The sequence below is a fragment of the Aplysia californica genome, unplaced genomic scaffold, assembly GCF_000002075.1.
Source record: "Aplysia californica isolate F4 #8 unplaced genomic scaffold, AplCal3.0 scaffold00142, whole genome shotgun sequence".
NCBI classification, from domain to species: domain Eukaryota; kingdom Metazoa; phylum Mollusca; class Gastropoda; order Aplysiida; family Aplysiidae; genus Aplysia; species Aplysia californica.
The window spans coordinates 321,688-340,008 of NW_004797412.1; the positions used below are offsets into that span (position 1 = coordinate 321,688).

The 18,321-nt window shown below is 38.8% G+C and overlaps 1 protein-coding gene across 1 annotated transcript in view; it reads left to right on the top strand.

Annotated features, from left to right (window-relative positions):
* Positions 1-18,321, top strand: part of LOC101863505 (SKI family transcriptional corepressor 1 homolog-B) — a 38,973-nt gene extending 20,652 nt beyond the window's left edge. The window contains exons 2-11 of the mRNA XM_005096911.3: positions 5,497-5,973; positions 6,573-6,689; positions 7,128-7,302; positions 8,299-9,647; positions 10,473-10,587; positions 12,390-12,443; positions 13,456-13,530; positions 15,575-15,649; positions 16,118-16,183; positions 16,887-18,321. Of these exons, the coding sequence (XP_005096968.1) occupies positions 5,497-5,973; positions 6,573-6,689; positions 7,128-7,302; positions 8,299-9,647; positions 10,473-10,587; positions 12,390-12,443; positions 13,456-13,530; positions 15,575-15,649; positions 16,118-16,183; positions 16,887-16,981 (2,598 nt within the window). The 3' untranslated portion in view covers positions 16,982-18,321. The remainder of the gene's footprint in view (positions 1-5,496; positions 5,974-6,572; positions 6,690-7,127; positions 7,303-8,298; positions 9,648-10,472; positions 10,588-12,389; positions 12,444-13,455; positions 13,531-15,574; positions 15,650-16,117; positions 16,184-16,886) is intronic.

The following is an 18,321-nucleotide window of genomic DNA, read 5'->3' on the forward strand; positions in this document are numbered from 1 at the left end:
TTATTATATGATGATGATGATGATGATGATGATGATCATGATGATTATCATTTTTAGTATTATCATCATTATTATTATTACTATTAAAACATACTCAGGAACTCAATTTATTTTGAAGAAACAATGAGAGTTGTTGGTTAATCTCAGTAAACCATTAAAATGACGCCTTTCCTCCTTATTATCTCTACTAAACAACAGTTATGTTCCTCAAGCCAGACACAATTAAAAAATAATTGAACATTGGTGAGCCGTTGAACAAACTGAAACAAATGCTTTCAAAAACAAAACCTTGTTCACCCCAGAAAACATAAAACAAAGCGCGCACAAACGGCTGGGCTAGGTTCCTAGATTCGACTCCAAGAGAACAACCAAAAATAAAGGAAGATTGGATCTTGAAGTGAAACAAAAGTAGAGAAAAACAAGAACCCCAAACCAAGCTGCTTTACTCTTAAGACAAAGCAAAAATAAGAAGCGAAGGGAACAAACTGATAGGAATTTACTTAAAAAGTCCCAGAGGACAAAAATAATATATCGCGTCCAAAGAATTACAAAAAAACGTAAAGCAAAAGAAAGACAAATTTTTTAGTCTTTTTCCTAGGTTGGACTTGACAGGAAGGGCCAAACTGGCCTTCCTCCTAAATAATCTAAAGTGTTTTAATCTGAAAAAGGGAGATTTAATAGGAGAATAATAACGAAAATATAGCACTATTGAATAGGCTAATTATATAATAGTGAGCTGTTTCAGAATCATCACTGTGTTTTTGTAAAATGTTCGTTTTGTCCTTTCCCAATGTCGTTTCATGTTACAGGCAAGTTATCAAGGTGAATCGTTTTCTGACGTAACATAAGGGTGTGCAATGAGAACCGATAGCATTCTTTTTCTTAACATGTTTTAGCTTGCGCATCAACATATCTCGACAACATAGACAGAAACGCCTAAAATTTGAATTGTTAGTTGGTTACATGAAGCCAATTAATTATACAACGTAATTACTCTTCCTTTACTATGTAAAATCGTCCAGAGTAGTTACTGCATCTTTTATTTACTTTATGAAGAAATTCATTATTTGCTACAAGTACGGACTCAGAATCACATATTAAAAATATTTTCAATAATACCTGACTACTAAATGTTGGAGTTCGGTAATCCTGAAGAAATTGGTGACAAAGGGTGATTGATAAATGTCAGTTTGCACAAAACCCAGACACTTTACGTCATATTATATTCAAGCAAGTTTGTCCTGTAGCCTGAAAAAAAGGCACAGATTGCGACTTACAGCAAGATTCTTTACAATTTGGCCATCAATTCAGTTGCCAAATCGTATCGATTCGGTGGTCTGTGAAGAGTCTATCAATTGTTCCCAGTTCCGTAATTCCCGAAGGACAAAAGCTCTTTGTGTTGATACAGAAGTTAGTGTAAGTGTAGAATATTCTTATCCCTGTTTGGGTCTGGTTTACTCCGAAACAATACCACAAAGCGGATTTAAAGGAAATGCACAGATGGCAGATGATTTTGTTTAGAGTTTGTACGCCAGGAATATTATGCGGCAATCTGGTGCGATAGTGCGGTCAAAAATTTGTGGCGCAACTTATTTGTCAGATATTTCCTAAACTATTGAACATAGACTCTCCAGCATTTGCACAATGACTTGTATCAATTTGTCGTAAAGGATCAATATTTTTGTAAAGATCTTTTAGCTGTATTCTAGAAAATTCCTTCATAAATATAAATAGAAATCCAAGTGGGTGGTTTCTACAGATTTAAGTAGTTTAACAGCTCGGGCAATCTTGCTATTAAAAGCGAGTCCGTCATTTTTTCCCTTATCGTGACACAATCGTTATTGAACGCATGTTTTGAGAAATTTTAGTGCAAAAATTTGTTTGCTATAAAATTAATTTCTTGTAACAAGTTTTGTCAAATAAAAAGTGTCACTGGTGAGCTGTGACGTAGCCATACGCGTATGCAAAATATGTGTGGGAAGCAGGAAGTGCTGTGAACAATCTCATTTTCTGCGTGACAGAGATCTATAGTATCTATTATCTATTTGTTTTATATAAATCTACGAAGAAAAGTTTAAAAATCTAGCTTCAATTGTTGAGAAAAAATATGATTAAGTTGAGACAAAATTGATACAAACCTCTTCGCAAAGTATGGATGACACTGATTCACCAGTTAAAGAGATATTTGAAGATATCAGTTGCGCCACGAATTTTTGACCGTACTCTAAGTATTGTTTTAACAGCGTCATCTTTTTCGACACACAGCGCAGGGACAGAGAAATCTACTGTATCTTGACACCCCACACCCCTTTCGCTCCTTCTCCCTGCATAAATTTTCGCAATTTGAAAATGCTTTTGCATAATATTTGCTGCCCCCCCCTCTTGTTTGCACGAGAGCAGTCGGGGATTTCTTTTTCCATAAAATACTTAAGAAGAAAATGTTCTACTTGAGTGTCTCAGATCGAGTGTGTACCATTCATAAAAAAAGACAAGTTTTTCAAGTCTGCCCCTTCCTCTTCTGTCTAGCCTTCAAAAACGTCCAGGCAAATAGCATGTACATTTTGCTAAAATTAATAGGGACATGGTTTACCTTTTTTTTTTTCTTATTTTTCTTAAATCATCAGAAAAAAGAAAAGAATCATGTGTCTATGTTCATCCAAGAAAAATGGATTACAGTTATTAAAATTTATTGAATTTGTGAAACTGCTAATGTGGCAAACGTTCTGAAAAAGACGGCAATGCCTTTTCTGATTTAAAAAAAAGCCAAAATAAAAGCCAAAACAAAACAAAACATAAAAATAAAAAAGCAAACCCCCCTCCACCCCCCCCCCCAAAACAACAAAAAACAAACAACAGCAACAACCAAAAACAACAACAACAAAGAGCGTGAGTAAGCAATTGTCATCATGGACAGTTGCAAAGGGAAAGCGGGTGTTTTTTCGTGGGAGATTGGGGGGTGGGGAGGATGGGGGTTAAAACACCGTTGGATGCTGAGGGTATATAACAGGGAATTCAGACATTGGTACTTCATAGGTTCGAAGGTGCAAACATATAACGTGAATTCACAGTGATTAATGAGAACTGACCATCCATATCTAGGATTATTTGTTGGAAATTAGTTGAGCACCCCTTCTTCCCTCACTCGGCCCTGCGCTCAACCCCTCCCCCCCAAAAAAAAATAATAAAAAAATCCTACTCCGCTCTCTAGGAGGACATCCGCACTCACCCATCCCCCTTCTTCATTCTGACTCACTCTTCTCTTCCGTACTCCCCCTCCTACCATCCTGCCCCGCTTTCCTCCATTGCACCCCCCGTCCGCGCCATTGTCCAGCTCTATACCCCCGCAACCCTCTCCTCCCTTGCAAAAAGCCCCACAAACCTATACTATTCACCACGGACTTAAAAGCTGACCCACCACAGCAACTACAGAAAATCTCTTTTCTTTTTCCCCTCTGTAGCATAAATTCTTACTATGTAGTGACAGCTGAAGTAGTTAAAGCTTGCGATTATTATATTTGAACCATATTTGTACCATGAAGTAATGGATCTGCACAAATATATGTAATTTTATTTCCGTAATTTTTTTCCTGAATTGTTCCACTTCTTTTAAATATATAAACTTCTATTCTTACGGGTTATTTTTTTCTGTTGTCTTGTCTTAATTCAAAACTCAAAATGTGTGATTTATTCATTGCTCTCTCTCTCTCTCTCTCTCTCTCTCTCTCTCTCTCTCTCTCTCTCTCTCTCTCTCTCTGCCCTGAATATTCTCTTTAACTTTGAACACTGACTTGTGTTCTTGGACAGATTATGCATTATTGGGCCTCGGATCTTCCGTTTTCACCTCTCAACTCGAGCTATAAAATTTTTACTCTTCCCCAGCGTGGGATGTTGCTCTCAACAAGCAAGGGGGACAATAATTTTATGCCGTGTATACTTTCTAGTGCAAATCCGGTTACATTTTTTCAAATTTACGTGCTTTATCCAGCTTTTGTTTGTTTTGATAAGTGGCTCGAAGGCCAGGTCTACCCTCCCCCCCCCCCCACCCACAAAAAATAGAAAAAGGACCCCCCAAAAAAAATAAAAAATAAAAAAAAATAAAAAGATAAAAAATCTCCCCACCCCCCAAATCAAATAAGTGAGAGCCATTAATCCACTTTTATTTTTACAAATAATTAAGTTCTTTCATTAATTACATCACTGTCCAACCCTTTTAAATCGTTGATAGTTGCACTTAAAAAAAATCTTTTTAGAGGAACATCATTTATGCCTCCTCAAATCTTAACTCCCGAGGCCGGATTGTTGTTTCAAATAGAGCCAAAGATGGTGGTAACATCTCTGACATATTCGATAACGTATCCACAAACACAAATAGTTTTTTTTTCAAGGAAGATGCCACGTAACATATACGCTGCTGCAAGAATTAAATATAAGGTATAATAAAGCGGAGACTTGAAAAAGAATTGACGAAAAGTCGAGAAATCGATTGAAACATTCAAAGCAAATGTTAACGGCACATTACAGCTCCGCTAACGCACTTGTTTGCCATAAAGTATCAATTACTTCTCCCTGTATAGCAGTTAAGCTGCAATAAACGCGACACAATGGCTGAATTAATATTTTGAAACATAGCAAATGGATGTTTCCAGCAAATAGAAAGGTAACCGAGTAATAAAAGCCGATTCCCCTTTTTTGCTTACTGTTAGGAAGCAACACACGGTAATGTTAGCAGTTTTTGTGATTTAATTTTCAGAAGACTCTTTTGTTTTCTTATAATGTTCATTTTACTTACAAAAAATTGATAAAGGTCATACTTTTCAAGAATCTGTTGCATAATAGAACTGCTTACATCTTGTGTTTTTTTGGTTTGAAAATAACTGCCATTTGGCTGAAAAAAATGAAGGCGCACAAACTCAAACTCACCACCATCTTCCTGAACTTCGTGAGAAAGCCCCACTCTCTTTCTTGGTTACTGTATTGTCGTTGTGAAGGTTTTACGTTTCTTTCACCCTTGCAAAGCTATTCAACGTAAAGCAGGCGGGACCTCCGAAATTAACTTTTATCTCCGACAGAGCTGAGCCATTAAATATGTGGAGAGCCTCAAAAACTCCCCACACCAACCCAAGTTCAGAACGCCCTGTTGGGGATTCGAAGCATGGCCACCTGCTCTGTAGTCCAGCATGGTGCCAACTGAGTTAACACTGTGCCCCATTCTTTTTTACTCCCTTAAAATATCTCTCACGTGTGCGTGACACCTACTGTCGTCCTTTGTTCTGTCTATTTTCCCCCACCTTTTCACCAAGAGTAGCGTCTTCGAAAAGCGCTGTATACATAAATGTCTGTAAGTAGTGTAAGGGTTTTTAGAAAGGAAACCAACCAAATAACAAACACAAGTCTGAGCGCCCATTTGTTTAGTTTTTTTTGGGTGAAATTGTATATGTACGTTTTAAATTCACTCAATGCTTGATTTATTCATGGAATTTCTTTCTTTCCCTTCAGATGGAACCACCCTCTATGGAAAACTGCCTTCCTGGAGCAATGGGCATGCCGTGCCGTTCCCCTCACAGTCAGTGGGCGTCACCCCCTGTGGCGCACGCCCACCACCCACCTCACAGTACAGCTGTCATGAACACCTCTCCATTCATGGGCTACACACCGTCCTCACCAGACCACGACAGTAAAAACAACGCATACATGAACGACGGTAACAACGGCAGCAACAGCAACAACAACAACAACAACAACAATTTGGGGGTGACCATGACGCCAGCCGGTACTGTTGGCACTACCAGCAACAGTAATAGTAATAATAACAACAACAATAATAACAATAATAACAGCAGCACAAACAATAACAATAACGAACGCAAATCCAGCGGGGAAAGGTCAGTCGACTCCAGCGGCCCAAGGCAGAATCAAGTTGGCACGATTTTACTGCACGGGGAGGCCATTGTGTCGCTTGTCATTGACAACAAGGTACTGGTCCGATTTGCTTAGGAGAACCACTATGAAGCAACAGTCAAATTCAAAACTCAAAATTAGTTAAATATTCGTTTAAGAATAATATGTGTGGTTCGATCCATAGAACATGATTTTTTTTTCTCGAAGTACATCAAATACTGATCGTTTCCTCATTGCGGTCTTCATATCTTTACGTTAAAATACTGTCTGCTCTTGAATCCTAACTTTTGTGCTTAATATATTTTTCGGCTCTAAACATATAGCTAGAGATTGCTTAATCATCCTGCCATCAATTGCCTAACTCACCTATCTTTCTATTTCTCTACCCTATCGTATATCTTTCCGTCTGCCAATGTACACACTCATTCATTTGTTCACCTTCTAATTTGTCGAGTCATCTACTTGTCTACCTATTAGTCCATTCAGACTTCGATAGCTTGGTAACTGTGACAATTGTGATGGCCATGTTGACTTTCTATATATAAAGTGTGTTGTTTGTTAACCATCTGAATACCAATCCCAACTCTTTGCTGTAAACAGCTTACTGTACTGTTTCATGTGATCCTCTGCTTATTGTAACTGTAAGCATAATATGACTCCGATTCTTACCTCAGGAGCGATTGTGCCTCGCGCAGATCTCCAACACTCTGCTCAAGGACTACAGCTACAATGAGATTCACAACCGCCGTGTGGCTCTGGGCATCACTTGCGTCCAGTGCACACCAGTTCAAGTAAGTCATGTACTAACGTCAGTTAATTAATAGATCACCCTATCCACTAGTAAGCCAACAATTCAAGAAACCAAGCAAATTAATCAATCAATAAATCAATCTAGCAACCAGTAAATTAATGAGTCACCAACAATCAGTATAACTATTATAAACACTAAACCCCGCTTCCACTCCTTCATTTTTCTACCTCGCTATCCATTCTTCCACCCCTCCATTCAATGACCAGTTCATTTATCTGTACTTCTACTCCTCCGTCTACCAGTCTAATTGGTCATTGAATCAAGCAAGTTAGCAATCAGCAAACAAGCAGAGAAATAAATAACCGATAAAAAAAATAATAGATATGTGAAATTGATGAATACACAGGTCGAAAGATTAAGAAATAACAGTAATTAATAAACAAAGAAATAAACAAATGAATAAATTACATCATTTCAGCTGGAGATTTTGCGTCGTGCCGGAGCTATGCCAGTGTCGTCTCGTCGCTGTGGGATGATAACCAAGAGGGAGGCAGAGCGTCTGGTGAAGAGCTTCTTGGAGGAAAACTCACCCCCGAAACTACCCGAGGACTTTGCCTTTGATGTGCACCACGAGTGTGGATGGGGCTGCAGAGGTGAGGCGATGGGGGAGGTGAAGGAGAGGGTCAGTGGGTGAAAGAGGGAGGTAGGGGAGGGGTTTCAGGGGGTTGAGAGGGAGAGGTTGAGGGGAGGGGTTGTATGGTTGGGGAACGACGGGGGGTCATTGAGGGAAGGAAGGAGGGTTTTTTGGGAGGAGAGGGGGATAAAACAACGTCATTTGTGATCTTGACTCAATTGTTGATATAATTAAATGTTCATTGTAAATGTTATTCGCCCCCATTGACACACTTAGAACATTTAGGAGGAGAGCTGCTTCAACCCTGACTATCAGGACTAACTCAGGCTGAATGGGACGCAGCATTTCAGTGCAAGTATTATGTCCCCACTCGAGAATCATTTCAGATCTTATACGAAGGTTAAATTGTGCTTTCGGTGTGAGTTCAGTGTGGATGACAGCATATGAGAGCCTAACAAATTGAAAACGCAATGTTTAAAAAAAGGGGTGTCATGGCCTTTTTAAACGAATAGGCTGGTCAAGCTAATCATATGCTTACGAACGTGTGATCCTCTCACCAGAAAAGGTAAACAGAAATAAAATAACTTAAACTGGTATAATTTACGTGTGTGTGTGTGTGTGTGTGTGTGTGTGTGTGTGTGTGTGTGTGTGTGTGCGCGCGCGTGTGTGCGTATGTACGTGTGCGTATGAGTATGTGTCTGTGTGTGTATGCGCGTGTGTGTGTGTGTGTGTGTGTATATGTGTGTGTGTGTTTGTTTGTGTGTGTGCATGCGCACGCGCATGCCCTTGACATACAATTCTGATAAGTGAGTTTGTTGCGGTTGCAGCTGCTTCTGTTATTGTCGTTGTTGTTCTTGATGTTGTTACTGTCGTTGTTGTTGTTGTTGTTGTTGTTGCTGCTGCTGCTGCTGCTGTTGTTGTTGCTGTTGTGGTTGATGGTCATGCTTTTGATATTTATTCTAAATAGCTATAAATATGACTTCTTGTCAAGCAGTATATCATCTTGATTCCTCAGGTCTGTTCGAGCCATCCCGCTACAACAGCTCCCGAGCTAAATGCATCAAATGCTCTTACTGCAATATGTACTTTTCGCCCAATAAATTCATCTTCCATTTCCACCGGACACCAGAGGCTAAGTACAACCACCCCGACGCAGCAAACTTCAACTCGTGGCGCCGCCATCTCAAACTCTACTCTGGTCACGACATTGAAGAGATCGCCTACAAATGGGAAGATGTGAAAGCTATGTTCAATGGAGGAACTCGTAAAAGGCTCTTTACCTCGACGTCGTCTTCTTCATCATCATCCACGTCCTCTTCCTCCTCCGCTCCCTCAATGTCGTCTTCAGTGAGCAACCTCTCGAGCTCCCTAGCGTCCAGATCCTCTCAGCTCGTCGACGGTTGCAGCGGAGGGAAAAAAAGCAAACCTAGCAGCACCGTTTTGGACACATCGGCTTACCTTCCTAAACCCCCGCCCTTCCCTAACCCCTTCAACCCGTACAACTGGCTAGCCACAGCACCAGGCAAGTCGCCGTACCCTTTCATGGCTATGAACTCCACACAGTCCATGTGCTTCGGGTTCCCTCAGCAGCCCGCCAACAAAGACGCTGTGGCTGAGAGGATGAAGGCCTCTGCTCTAGCCCCACACGCCTGGATGGGCCGCTCGGCTTCTGCAGCAGGGCCCTTCCCCCTCTCCTCAATGGACCTTCTGTGGGAGAAGGCGTTTCCCTTCCAGCAGGCGGCGCTCGGGTATAGAGGGGCGGGCTATCCCACGCCCCCACTCGCTGGAGCGACAAACCATCCAGTGGTGGGCGGCGCCTTGATGGATCCTCACCTGCCGTCTCAGAACGAGGACAGACATTGCATCTCGCCTGGGCATAATATTCCACAGAACCTCATTAAATCCAGTATGGAAGGAGGGCATAAAGGGAGGGGAGACAGAATGTCCGCTTTCAAGAGGGTCGGCCCCATCTCCTCCTCGTCCCCGCCATCGTCGTCTTCGTTATCGCCTCCTCTTAGTGGCCAAGAGGACAACGAGAACCACTTTGAGGACGATGATGATCGCAGAGGGGATGAAGACGACAATGAAAATGACAATATGTGTGCCCAGGACTTGAGCACACACTCGCACAAAGATAATGAAGACACAGAGGAGATAGATGTAGAGGAAAACCACGAGGACAAGAACAGGACTGATGACGAGCAAGAACCCATAGTCACTGACGACCTGGCAGATAGAGCCGAGAAAAAAGAAGACGCTATATCCCATGAACAAATGGAAAACTTATCAAAGGAGGAAAAGCTCCCATGTGATCATCCTGATGAAAACCACGCGACAGACAATAACTCCCACAACTGTGATATGGTGAGTATTCTTACGTTCTTTGTCTAAAACTGTCTTCACGGTCCATGACGAACTGTCTTTGGAAGAGACTTTTTTCGTTGAAACCGTAAACTCGTGTGCCTCTACATTTCATAATACTGATTTTACAAACTTTCTGTTGTCTGAGGATTCTGTTTTTGTTTACCCCCCCCCCTCCCCCAACTAATTTACCATGTGTGTTTGAGGAAGCAACTGCAAACACCCAGCCTCTTTCCCCGAAGAAGTTGGTATTGTATTTCTCATAAGTTTCTCCACGCAACAGTATTATCATAAAATACATTATTTCACATTTCTACAGTCAACTTAAAGCAGTTTTAAGTAATGAGTTAAGAACACAGGCAGTTGAGGTATCGGGGCAATGTATGTGGTAGGAGGGTATTGTTTTCTACACAGACTTCCACTTGTGTTTGTAGGTGTAAATTAAGAGGGCGCCTGGTTTACTTAAATAGCTATAATATATGCTGGAATTCGCGTCGTTTGAGAAACAGCAATGTCTGTCCTCTCATCTGGCTCAGATATATCAAAGAGGGGCTTTGAATAGGATAATTCTCCAAATTGATGTACTGATCAAGTAGAAAAGGACATTTATACCTTTCCTCTACCATACTTAATTATTGATACACTTCTAATTACCTATTAAGCCAACACAAACAGACGAAGACTATACGAAAGCAGTTGGCTGGAGAGAAATAATGAATTAGGGAGACTATAAAAACAGAAAAAAATAACCTATCTTTTAAAACAAAAAAGAACCCTAGCCTTTTTTCGAGAGTAGAAATTGCAGTTTTGTTTCTCTTTTCTCCTCAGATGCAAGAGGAGAGCGTAAATCGTCGACCTGACTCAGCACTCAGTCCCGAGGGTTCTCGTCATCAAAACGACCAGGAGCCAGACCACACAGTCGGCCAAGACTCAGGCATGTCGGGTGAGCACCTTAAGCGGGGTACACACTCGGTTAAACTAATCGGATTATAGGTGCGTAATAGGGTATGGAGGGTGCGGTGGCTGAGCGGTTAGTGCGCTCGTCTCCGAAGCGGAAAGTCCTGGTTCGAGCCTCGGTTCGGACACGGATTTTTTTTCGCCCCCTCCTTCCCACCCAGCAGTAATGGGTACCTGACTTCCAGTTGGGGAAGTAAAGGCGGCGTGGAAAGGAACTGGCCACCCTACCACAATATGCCGAAGGCCCAGAAAGTTGTCTCACTAACAAGCAATCCCCAATGTCCGGATCATATGCGGGAACAACTTTACTTTATTTTCAAGTCTCTATACCCTCATCATGAGGGTGAAAAACTCGACAGGCCAAAACACAGTTGATTAGCAAGAATAATTAATAATGAATAATCATTAATTATTATTATTATTATTATTATTATTATTATTATTATGATGATGATGATGATGATGATGATGATGATGATGATGATGATGATGATGATGCTGGTGATGATGATGATGATGATGATGATGATGATGATGGTTATTATTATTACTAGTACTATTATTATTATCATTATTATTAATAATATTATTATGATTTCTATCATTATTTAATAACATAAATTAAAACATAACACTGAAAAGGCGTTATTCGTCATCACATTCCTTATATTTCCTAATCATGATCATGATCATGATCATGATCATCATCATCATCATCATCATCATCATCATCATCATCATCATCATCATCATCATGATCATTATCAACTATGACGTAGAAAAAAGCAGAGTAAGAAAAGACAGTCTCGGAAAATGTTCAGTTTCGGGTAAACAGTGGGAATAAAAGAATGTGTACTAAATTTATAAAGACTGTTCTACGTTTATCCTCGAAGGCCTCCCCAGTAACCACAGAGGAGAAAATTTAAGGGGAGTGTTGCACATTGCAAAGGATGTCTTTGAGTTACCAGGCTTATTGAAAAAGTAAAGAAACCTTTCCGTTCGATCAGGGCCTAGAGATCTCAGACTTTTTATTCTGACCCCCCCCCCCCCCCCCCCAGGCAAAACTGTTGCCTACCGCTCGAAGTGAAAGTGACAGAAAAACAGAGATAAAATACGATCGCGTCGATTTACAAAATTAGAGCGATATCAATCAATCTATTGTGATTCCACTTTATATCACAAATAATACGATATTGATTATGGTGCAAGCATGAAAGTCAATGTCATTAATTAATGAAGAGTGAATTTCTGTTCTCTGTCCTTGTCTGTGTCTGCCTATCTATCAGTCTGTCAGTCTGTTCCGTCTCAGTCTGATTCTCTCTCCCAACCCCACCCCCTGTCTGTCTGTCTGCCTGCCTGCCTGCCTGCCTGCCTGCCTGCCTGCCTGCCTGCCTGCCTATCTGTCTGTCTGTCTGTCTGTCTGTCTGTCTGTCTGTCTGTCTGTCTGTCTGTCTGTCTCTCTCTCTCTCTCTCTCTCTCTCTCTCTCTCTCTCTCTCTCTCTCTCTCTCTCTCTCTCTCTCTCTCCCCCCCTCTCTCTCTCTCACGTTCTTTCTTTTGTATGCATCATGTCCCTGTCCTCTAGCTTGTAACTGTGTCGTCCTCATGAGATCATTTAGTCTAGCGCTTCCGAATCCAAATCATCACCTAAATATGACGTGTAAATTACAGTCATCTGTTGAATGCCGTCTTCTCTGGATGGCTATCGACCCGACCCGTCTCTGTTCTCGAGTGGAGTGAACGTTACAATTTCTCCCAACGTCTCTGATCATTTGTGTTCTTTGTTACAGATGAGTCAGACGGCGAGGTGGAGAATCAGAGAACATTTGGCGATATGTCGAAAGGTAAATACTATCTTTCTGATCTTCCTTTTTGACATAAGTGTAGAACATCGATTGCTCAATTTATTGCTGTGTTGGTCAGAAACTAACACTTTTTCTTGATGTACTCGTTAACGTATACGAAGTACGGAAGAGTAGTTCATAATTGATGTTTCCTGACTTAAAAAGAACGATAAATGCAACCTAGTAAGTATTTAGAAACGTTTAATGACGCTGGATTTCTCTGAGGAAGATGAGTTTTAAATGTTTTTGCACAGCCCTAGGTTTGCATGTGTTTCTTCGTGATGGAGCGTGTATGTGTGTGTGCTTTCGCGAGCCCCCCCCTCCCCCCCGCGCACGCCTGTATGTGTGCGTGCGTGCGTGTGTGTGTATGTGTGTGTGTGTGTGTGTGTGGATCTACATGAGAGCAAGTGTGTGAGTGAACTAGGGTGTGCATCAAGGTGGTAGGGACGTGTGGTGATCTTACTAAATTTGTATTAAGCATCCATCGTGCAGAGGTTTATACATTAAGAAAAAAGTAAAAAAGAGACACTGGGGTACGATAAGCATTGTGGAAAAACAAGGGCTTTGAGCAGGATAAAGCGGCAACACAGCATAAAACTTCCACTTTTACCACCTCCATCACCACCACAACTGACAAATACAATAGAACCCATAAACAATTCATCCTCACCCCCCCCTCCCAAACCTCATCCACTCCCTTAATACCCTGGCCTACGAAAACAGCAACAACAACCAAACAAAACAATAGCAAAACACACAAAGCCTCGCAAAAAAAACAATCAACTAAAACCCCCAAACGCTAAAATGCAACTACTTGGAGAATAATGTGACGATATCCCCTCTCTGCCGACGAGAAAAACACTAAAGACGATTTATTATCCTTTTAATTTACACTGGAACAACCACAAACATCCATCCAAGCCTACTGTATGTGGAAGAAAATTATAGACACAGTGGGCAAAGTACTGACGGGATTGTTTTATTTCTTCCACCCCCCCCCCCCCAAACACAGAGGAACTATGTCAAACGTTGAAAAACGAAGTAGAAAGTCGTCGCCGACGTGAGAAAGAAGTAACTGTTCTGAAAGGTGAGTTCTTTTATTTCTCTGTTGTCTGTCTATTGGTTTGCAGCTCATGTTCTAATCATTTGACAACAACACAATTAAGAACATTACGAAAAGTTATGGCATAACATATAGTTCACATTGCAAGAACAGTGCGCTTTCCTTGTTATGCCACTTATGGACACGTATGATGCACTGTCGGTGAAAGTAATTGCAGCAACAGGTATAAAAATAATCACATCAGCATCTCTACCACAAATTATATCAATATAATTACTTGTCTATTTTTACGTATTATTGTGTTTATAATAATAAGTTACATATATAACAAATAAAATGTATAAAAGTTGCAATTGTAGATATTTTATGCCGCCCATCGACGCACTTCAGATCCTTTAGAAGTTGGATGTTGGGACCCTGCCTAACAGCCAGGGCTGAGGGGATTATAACATCCCAACTGACGGACGGAAATACGAGATTAAAAAAACAAAACAAAGAAAAACAAACAAACAAACAAACAAAAGAAAAAAAACCCCTTTCCAAACGGGAACTGAACCCATGTCTTCTGTGTGCGACAGCAAAGTATCTATCCTCTACACCACAAACGTCGGTGCTATTGAGGCAACATAATTCAGAATGGAATGATATGATAATTAAATATGATAATAATAATAATAATAATAATAATAATAACAATAATAATAATAATAATAATAATGATACTACTACTACTACTACTACTACTACTACTACTACTACTACTACTACTACTACTACTACTACTACTACTACTACTACCACTACTATTAATGATAATATTAGTAATAAAAACAACAACAATAATAATTATAATATTAAAATAATAATAATACTAGTAAAAATAACAACAACAATAATAAGAAGGATAATTATGCAACAATAATAACAATTATAATGTTGAAACTAAGTATAGTAATAATAATAATAATAATAATAGTAATAATAATAACAATAATAATAATGATAATAATAATAATAACAATAATAATAACAATAATAATAACAAAAATAATAATAACAATAATAATAATTTAACAATAATTATAATAACAGTAAATATCACAAAACAGTATAATTGCATAGTGACGAAAACAGCAACCATAAAGTAACCAAAGCAAGGATAATACATTAATATTAAAATGATGATTATTGTGATACGATAGTAATGATGATGATGATGATGATGATGATAATGATGATGATGATGATGTTGATGGTGAGGATGGTGAGGATGTTGAATTTGGTGAGGATAATAACAATAACAATAATAATAATAATAATAATAATAATAATAACAACAACAATAATAACAATAACAATAGTAACAATAACAATAATAACAACAACAATAATACTAATATTTATAATAATGATAATAATAATAATAATAATAATAATAATAATAATAACAATAATAATAATAATGATAATAACAATAATGATAATAATAATAATAACAATCAGAATAATGCAGTACATATTAATAATAAAAACACCATTAATGATAAATCAACAGAAATAACAGTTATAAAAATGATATACATATAGCAAAAATATAGTACCAATAACAAAAACAACATAAGCGATAATAATTGGTAAACAATAATACTAATAACAATACTAATACCAACAATAACAACATGAATGTTAATAGTAATAACTGACGTTAATTTGGTAACTTACAGAAAATACCAGATTTTAGACGCAAAGCTTATCTGAGCTTTTGATCAAGTCGTTGTCTCAAATTCAGTTGCTTTCAAGCTTCATCCTACAGGAAATGGACTTTGCTGAAGAGATACTAATAAATTCGGCTAAAAGACAGTGAGAATTTAGTCTTAGCTGCACAAAAGTCATTTTTCTTACATTGTTTCTGTCTCTCTTTCTTTTTAAAAATCTTTTTCTTCTCTCTTCTTCTTCCCCTTCTTCGTTTTTTTCTAGGTTTCTTCGGCTTTAGAGAAATGTCTTAAGACTATTTCTTAAAAGATGAAGTCTCTGGTTTGATATCATTGGTAATTATTGTCTTTGACAGATACTTTCAAGGAAGAAGTGAACCGAGAGAAAAACTTCAGGGAGCACATGGCCCAACAACTGGAAATGCTAAGAGGTGGGTGCCACTTTAACACAATCCTCTTGATAATTTATCCTTGTCTTGATGCTCGATCAACGTGGCGCTGTTTGGTTAGGAATTATTGACAGACACGCAGATTATATCTGGATTTCAGTGAAGTAGGATTTTAAAAATTAATGTTGTCTAAGGAATGTATTCCTCCTGGCTCAATGTGTTTAAGTAAGAGTAGAAAGTGTCCTGATTTGGAAATGACGCTCTGTGAAACTGAGAGAAAGAATCCCTGTTGTTTGTGTTGCCTGATATCCATACTTAGATAAACCGAAAGATTAGGATAACAAAAGTTTGACTTTCACTCCCCGCCCCCCTTCCCCCCGTCTTATTTCTAGGAACAATAATTAGTTGATAAAAGGACTTCTGTAACATGTACTTTGATTCCATTCAAAATATTTCTGTACACAACGATAACGCAAACCAATCATTATTTTGTTCTTTTTGTGCCTACAGAAACCCTTACCAATGAACTGGAGCAAGAAAGAAAGATCCGTTTCTCCCTTCAGCAAAAGTTGAAAGGTAAGGTTCAGATCAGTATCTCGGATGCTTTTAAGGACAAACAAACATCAAACAAGCAAACAAACTAACAAATAAACACAAACAAACAAACAAGCAAACTAACCAACAAACACTTAATTAAAGAACTAAGAAAACCCCCCAAACAAACAATATGAATAGCAAAAGAAGCAACAACACCACCAAAACCAACAACCAACGACGGCAACAACAATAACAGTAACAGTAACAACAACGAGATCGCCGTGATCAGTGGAGTGAAAACAGAATTCAATGAGTGATCTTAGTTGAAGGGGAAGAAACGACAGTGTATGTAGCTTGTCGTTAAAAGACATTGCAAAAATGAATGAATAAGCGAAAATGAATGAATGAATGAATGAATGAATGAATGAATGAATGAATGAATGAATGAATGAATGATGATGATGATGATGATGATGATGATGATGATGATGATGATGATGATGATGATGATGATGATGGTTTTTACAGCACGTGCAGATCTAGATTCTTGTCATTTATATTGTGAATGTTCCTGGGGAAGCCCGTTGGGGGCGAAACGTTTAACTTGTGATAATTTTTTTGGAAATATTAACAGGTCTTAACTGTTTTAATATCTGCTTTATACAATGATGATGATGGTGATGAAAAATACATTTATTAGAAAATGATGAAGTCAACCATTGCTTTATTTTTTGCTTTTCAGAAGCCCACGATGCTCTCCAGAACTTTTCCTGCTCCCTCCTGACCGCCCGCAGAGAAGGCTATCCCATCAAAGACGCAGGGGTGGTCCCGCGGTGAATTCGGTGCCCAGCCCTCATACGAGAGAACAGTCTTCTCCAACTATCTACTGATGCTAACAGTTGGCTCTCTGCTGTTATGTCTTTGTAAATTAAGCCATTCAAACCCTGATACGAGAGAGCACAATCTTCTGAAACTCTTTACTGATACTAAAATTTGCCTCTCCGTTGTCTTTGTGAATTTAACTGTTCAAGCCCTAATAAAGAGAATATAGTCTTGTCTATCTATCTACTGATACTAACACTTGACTCGCTGATGTTTTGTTTTTATAAATTAACCCATTCAAACCCTGATACTAGAGAACACAATCTTCTGCAACTCTTTACTGGTGCTAAGACTCGCCTCTTCGTTGTCTTTGTTAAGTAAATAGTTCAAGTCCCTTAATTATACAAGAGAATACAGATTTCTCCAACTATCTACAGGTACTAACCCTTGACTCGCTGGTATTATGTCTTTGTAAATTAAGCCATTCAAACCCTGATATAAGAGAACCCAGTCTTCTGATACTAAGACTTGCCTCTCTGTTGTCTTTGTAAATTAAACAGTTCATGCCCTCATACAAGAGAATACAGTCTTCTCAAAATATCTTCTGATACAAATACTTGACTTTGATGTTTTGTCTTTGTAAATTAAATAATAGAAATTCGCAGATTAGGGGTACGGTGATTAGCCATATGTTCTCCAATACGTTACGGCATGGTACATACTTTTTTAAAAATCAGAGAATCCATCTAATGTGACATTAACAACGGCTCCGACGAAAATAATCCCATAAGTAGAAAAATCATCAACACTAAACTACCAAAGCAACGCCAGTGGCGATAACAACAACAACAGCAGCTATAGCAGCATTATCAACACCAACTTAACGATAACAACAAGCATAGTAACAATAATGAAAACAATAATTTTAAAATATTACTACTGCTAACAACAACAATGAAAGCACCAGAGGAGGAAACAATGATTCCAAAACAGTGGACTTGACAAATAATGATAATAATAACAATCATACAAAAATGATGCGACGATAATAATGACAATAATATTACGTGTTCAAAAAGTACACCTGGCAGAAGCCAGACTGATATAAGAGAAATCTTTCATCTTTTTACATTTGAGAAAAATGTTGTGATAATCGTATTTTAGAAAAAAAACCCTTCCATTGGGAAACTGTAGCTAAAGCAGGACACATGAGTTACCAATGCTTGTACACAACATTGTTTTTCAGAGGGGAAAAACAAGATAAAAGATCCTGTCGTATAGGACAATAAATTGTATAAAAGACATGATTTTCTAGCACTTCTATGAAAAAAGCAACAACAACCCCCCCCCCCCAA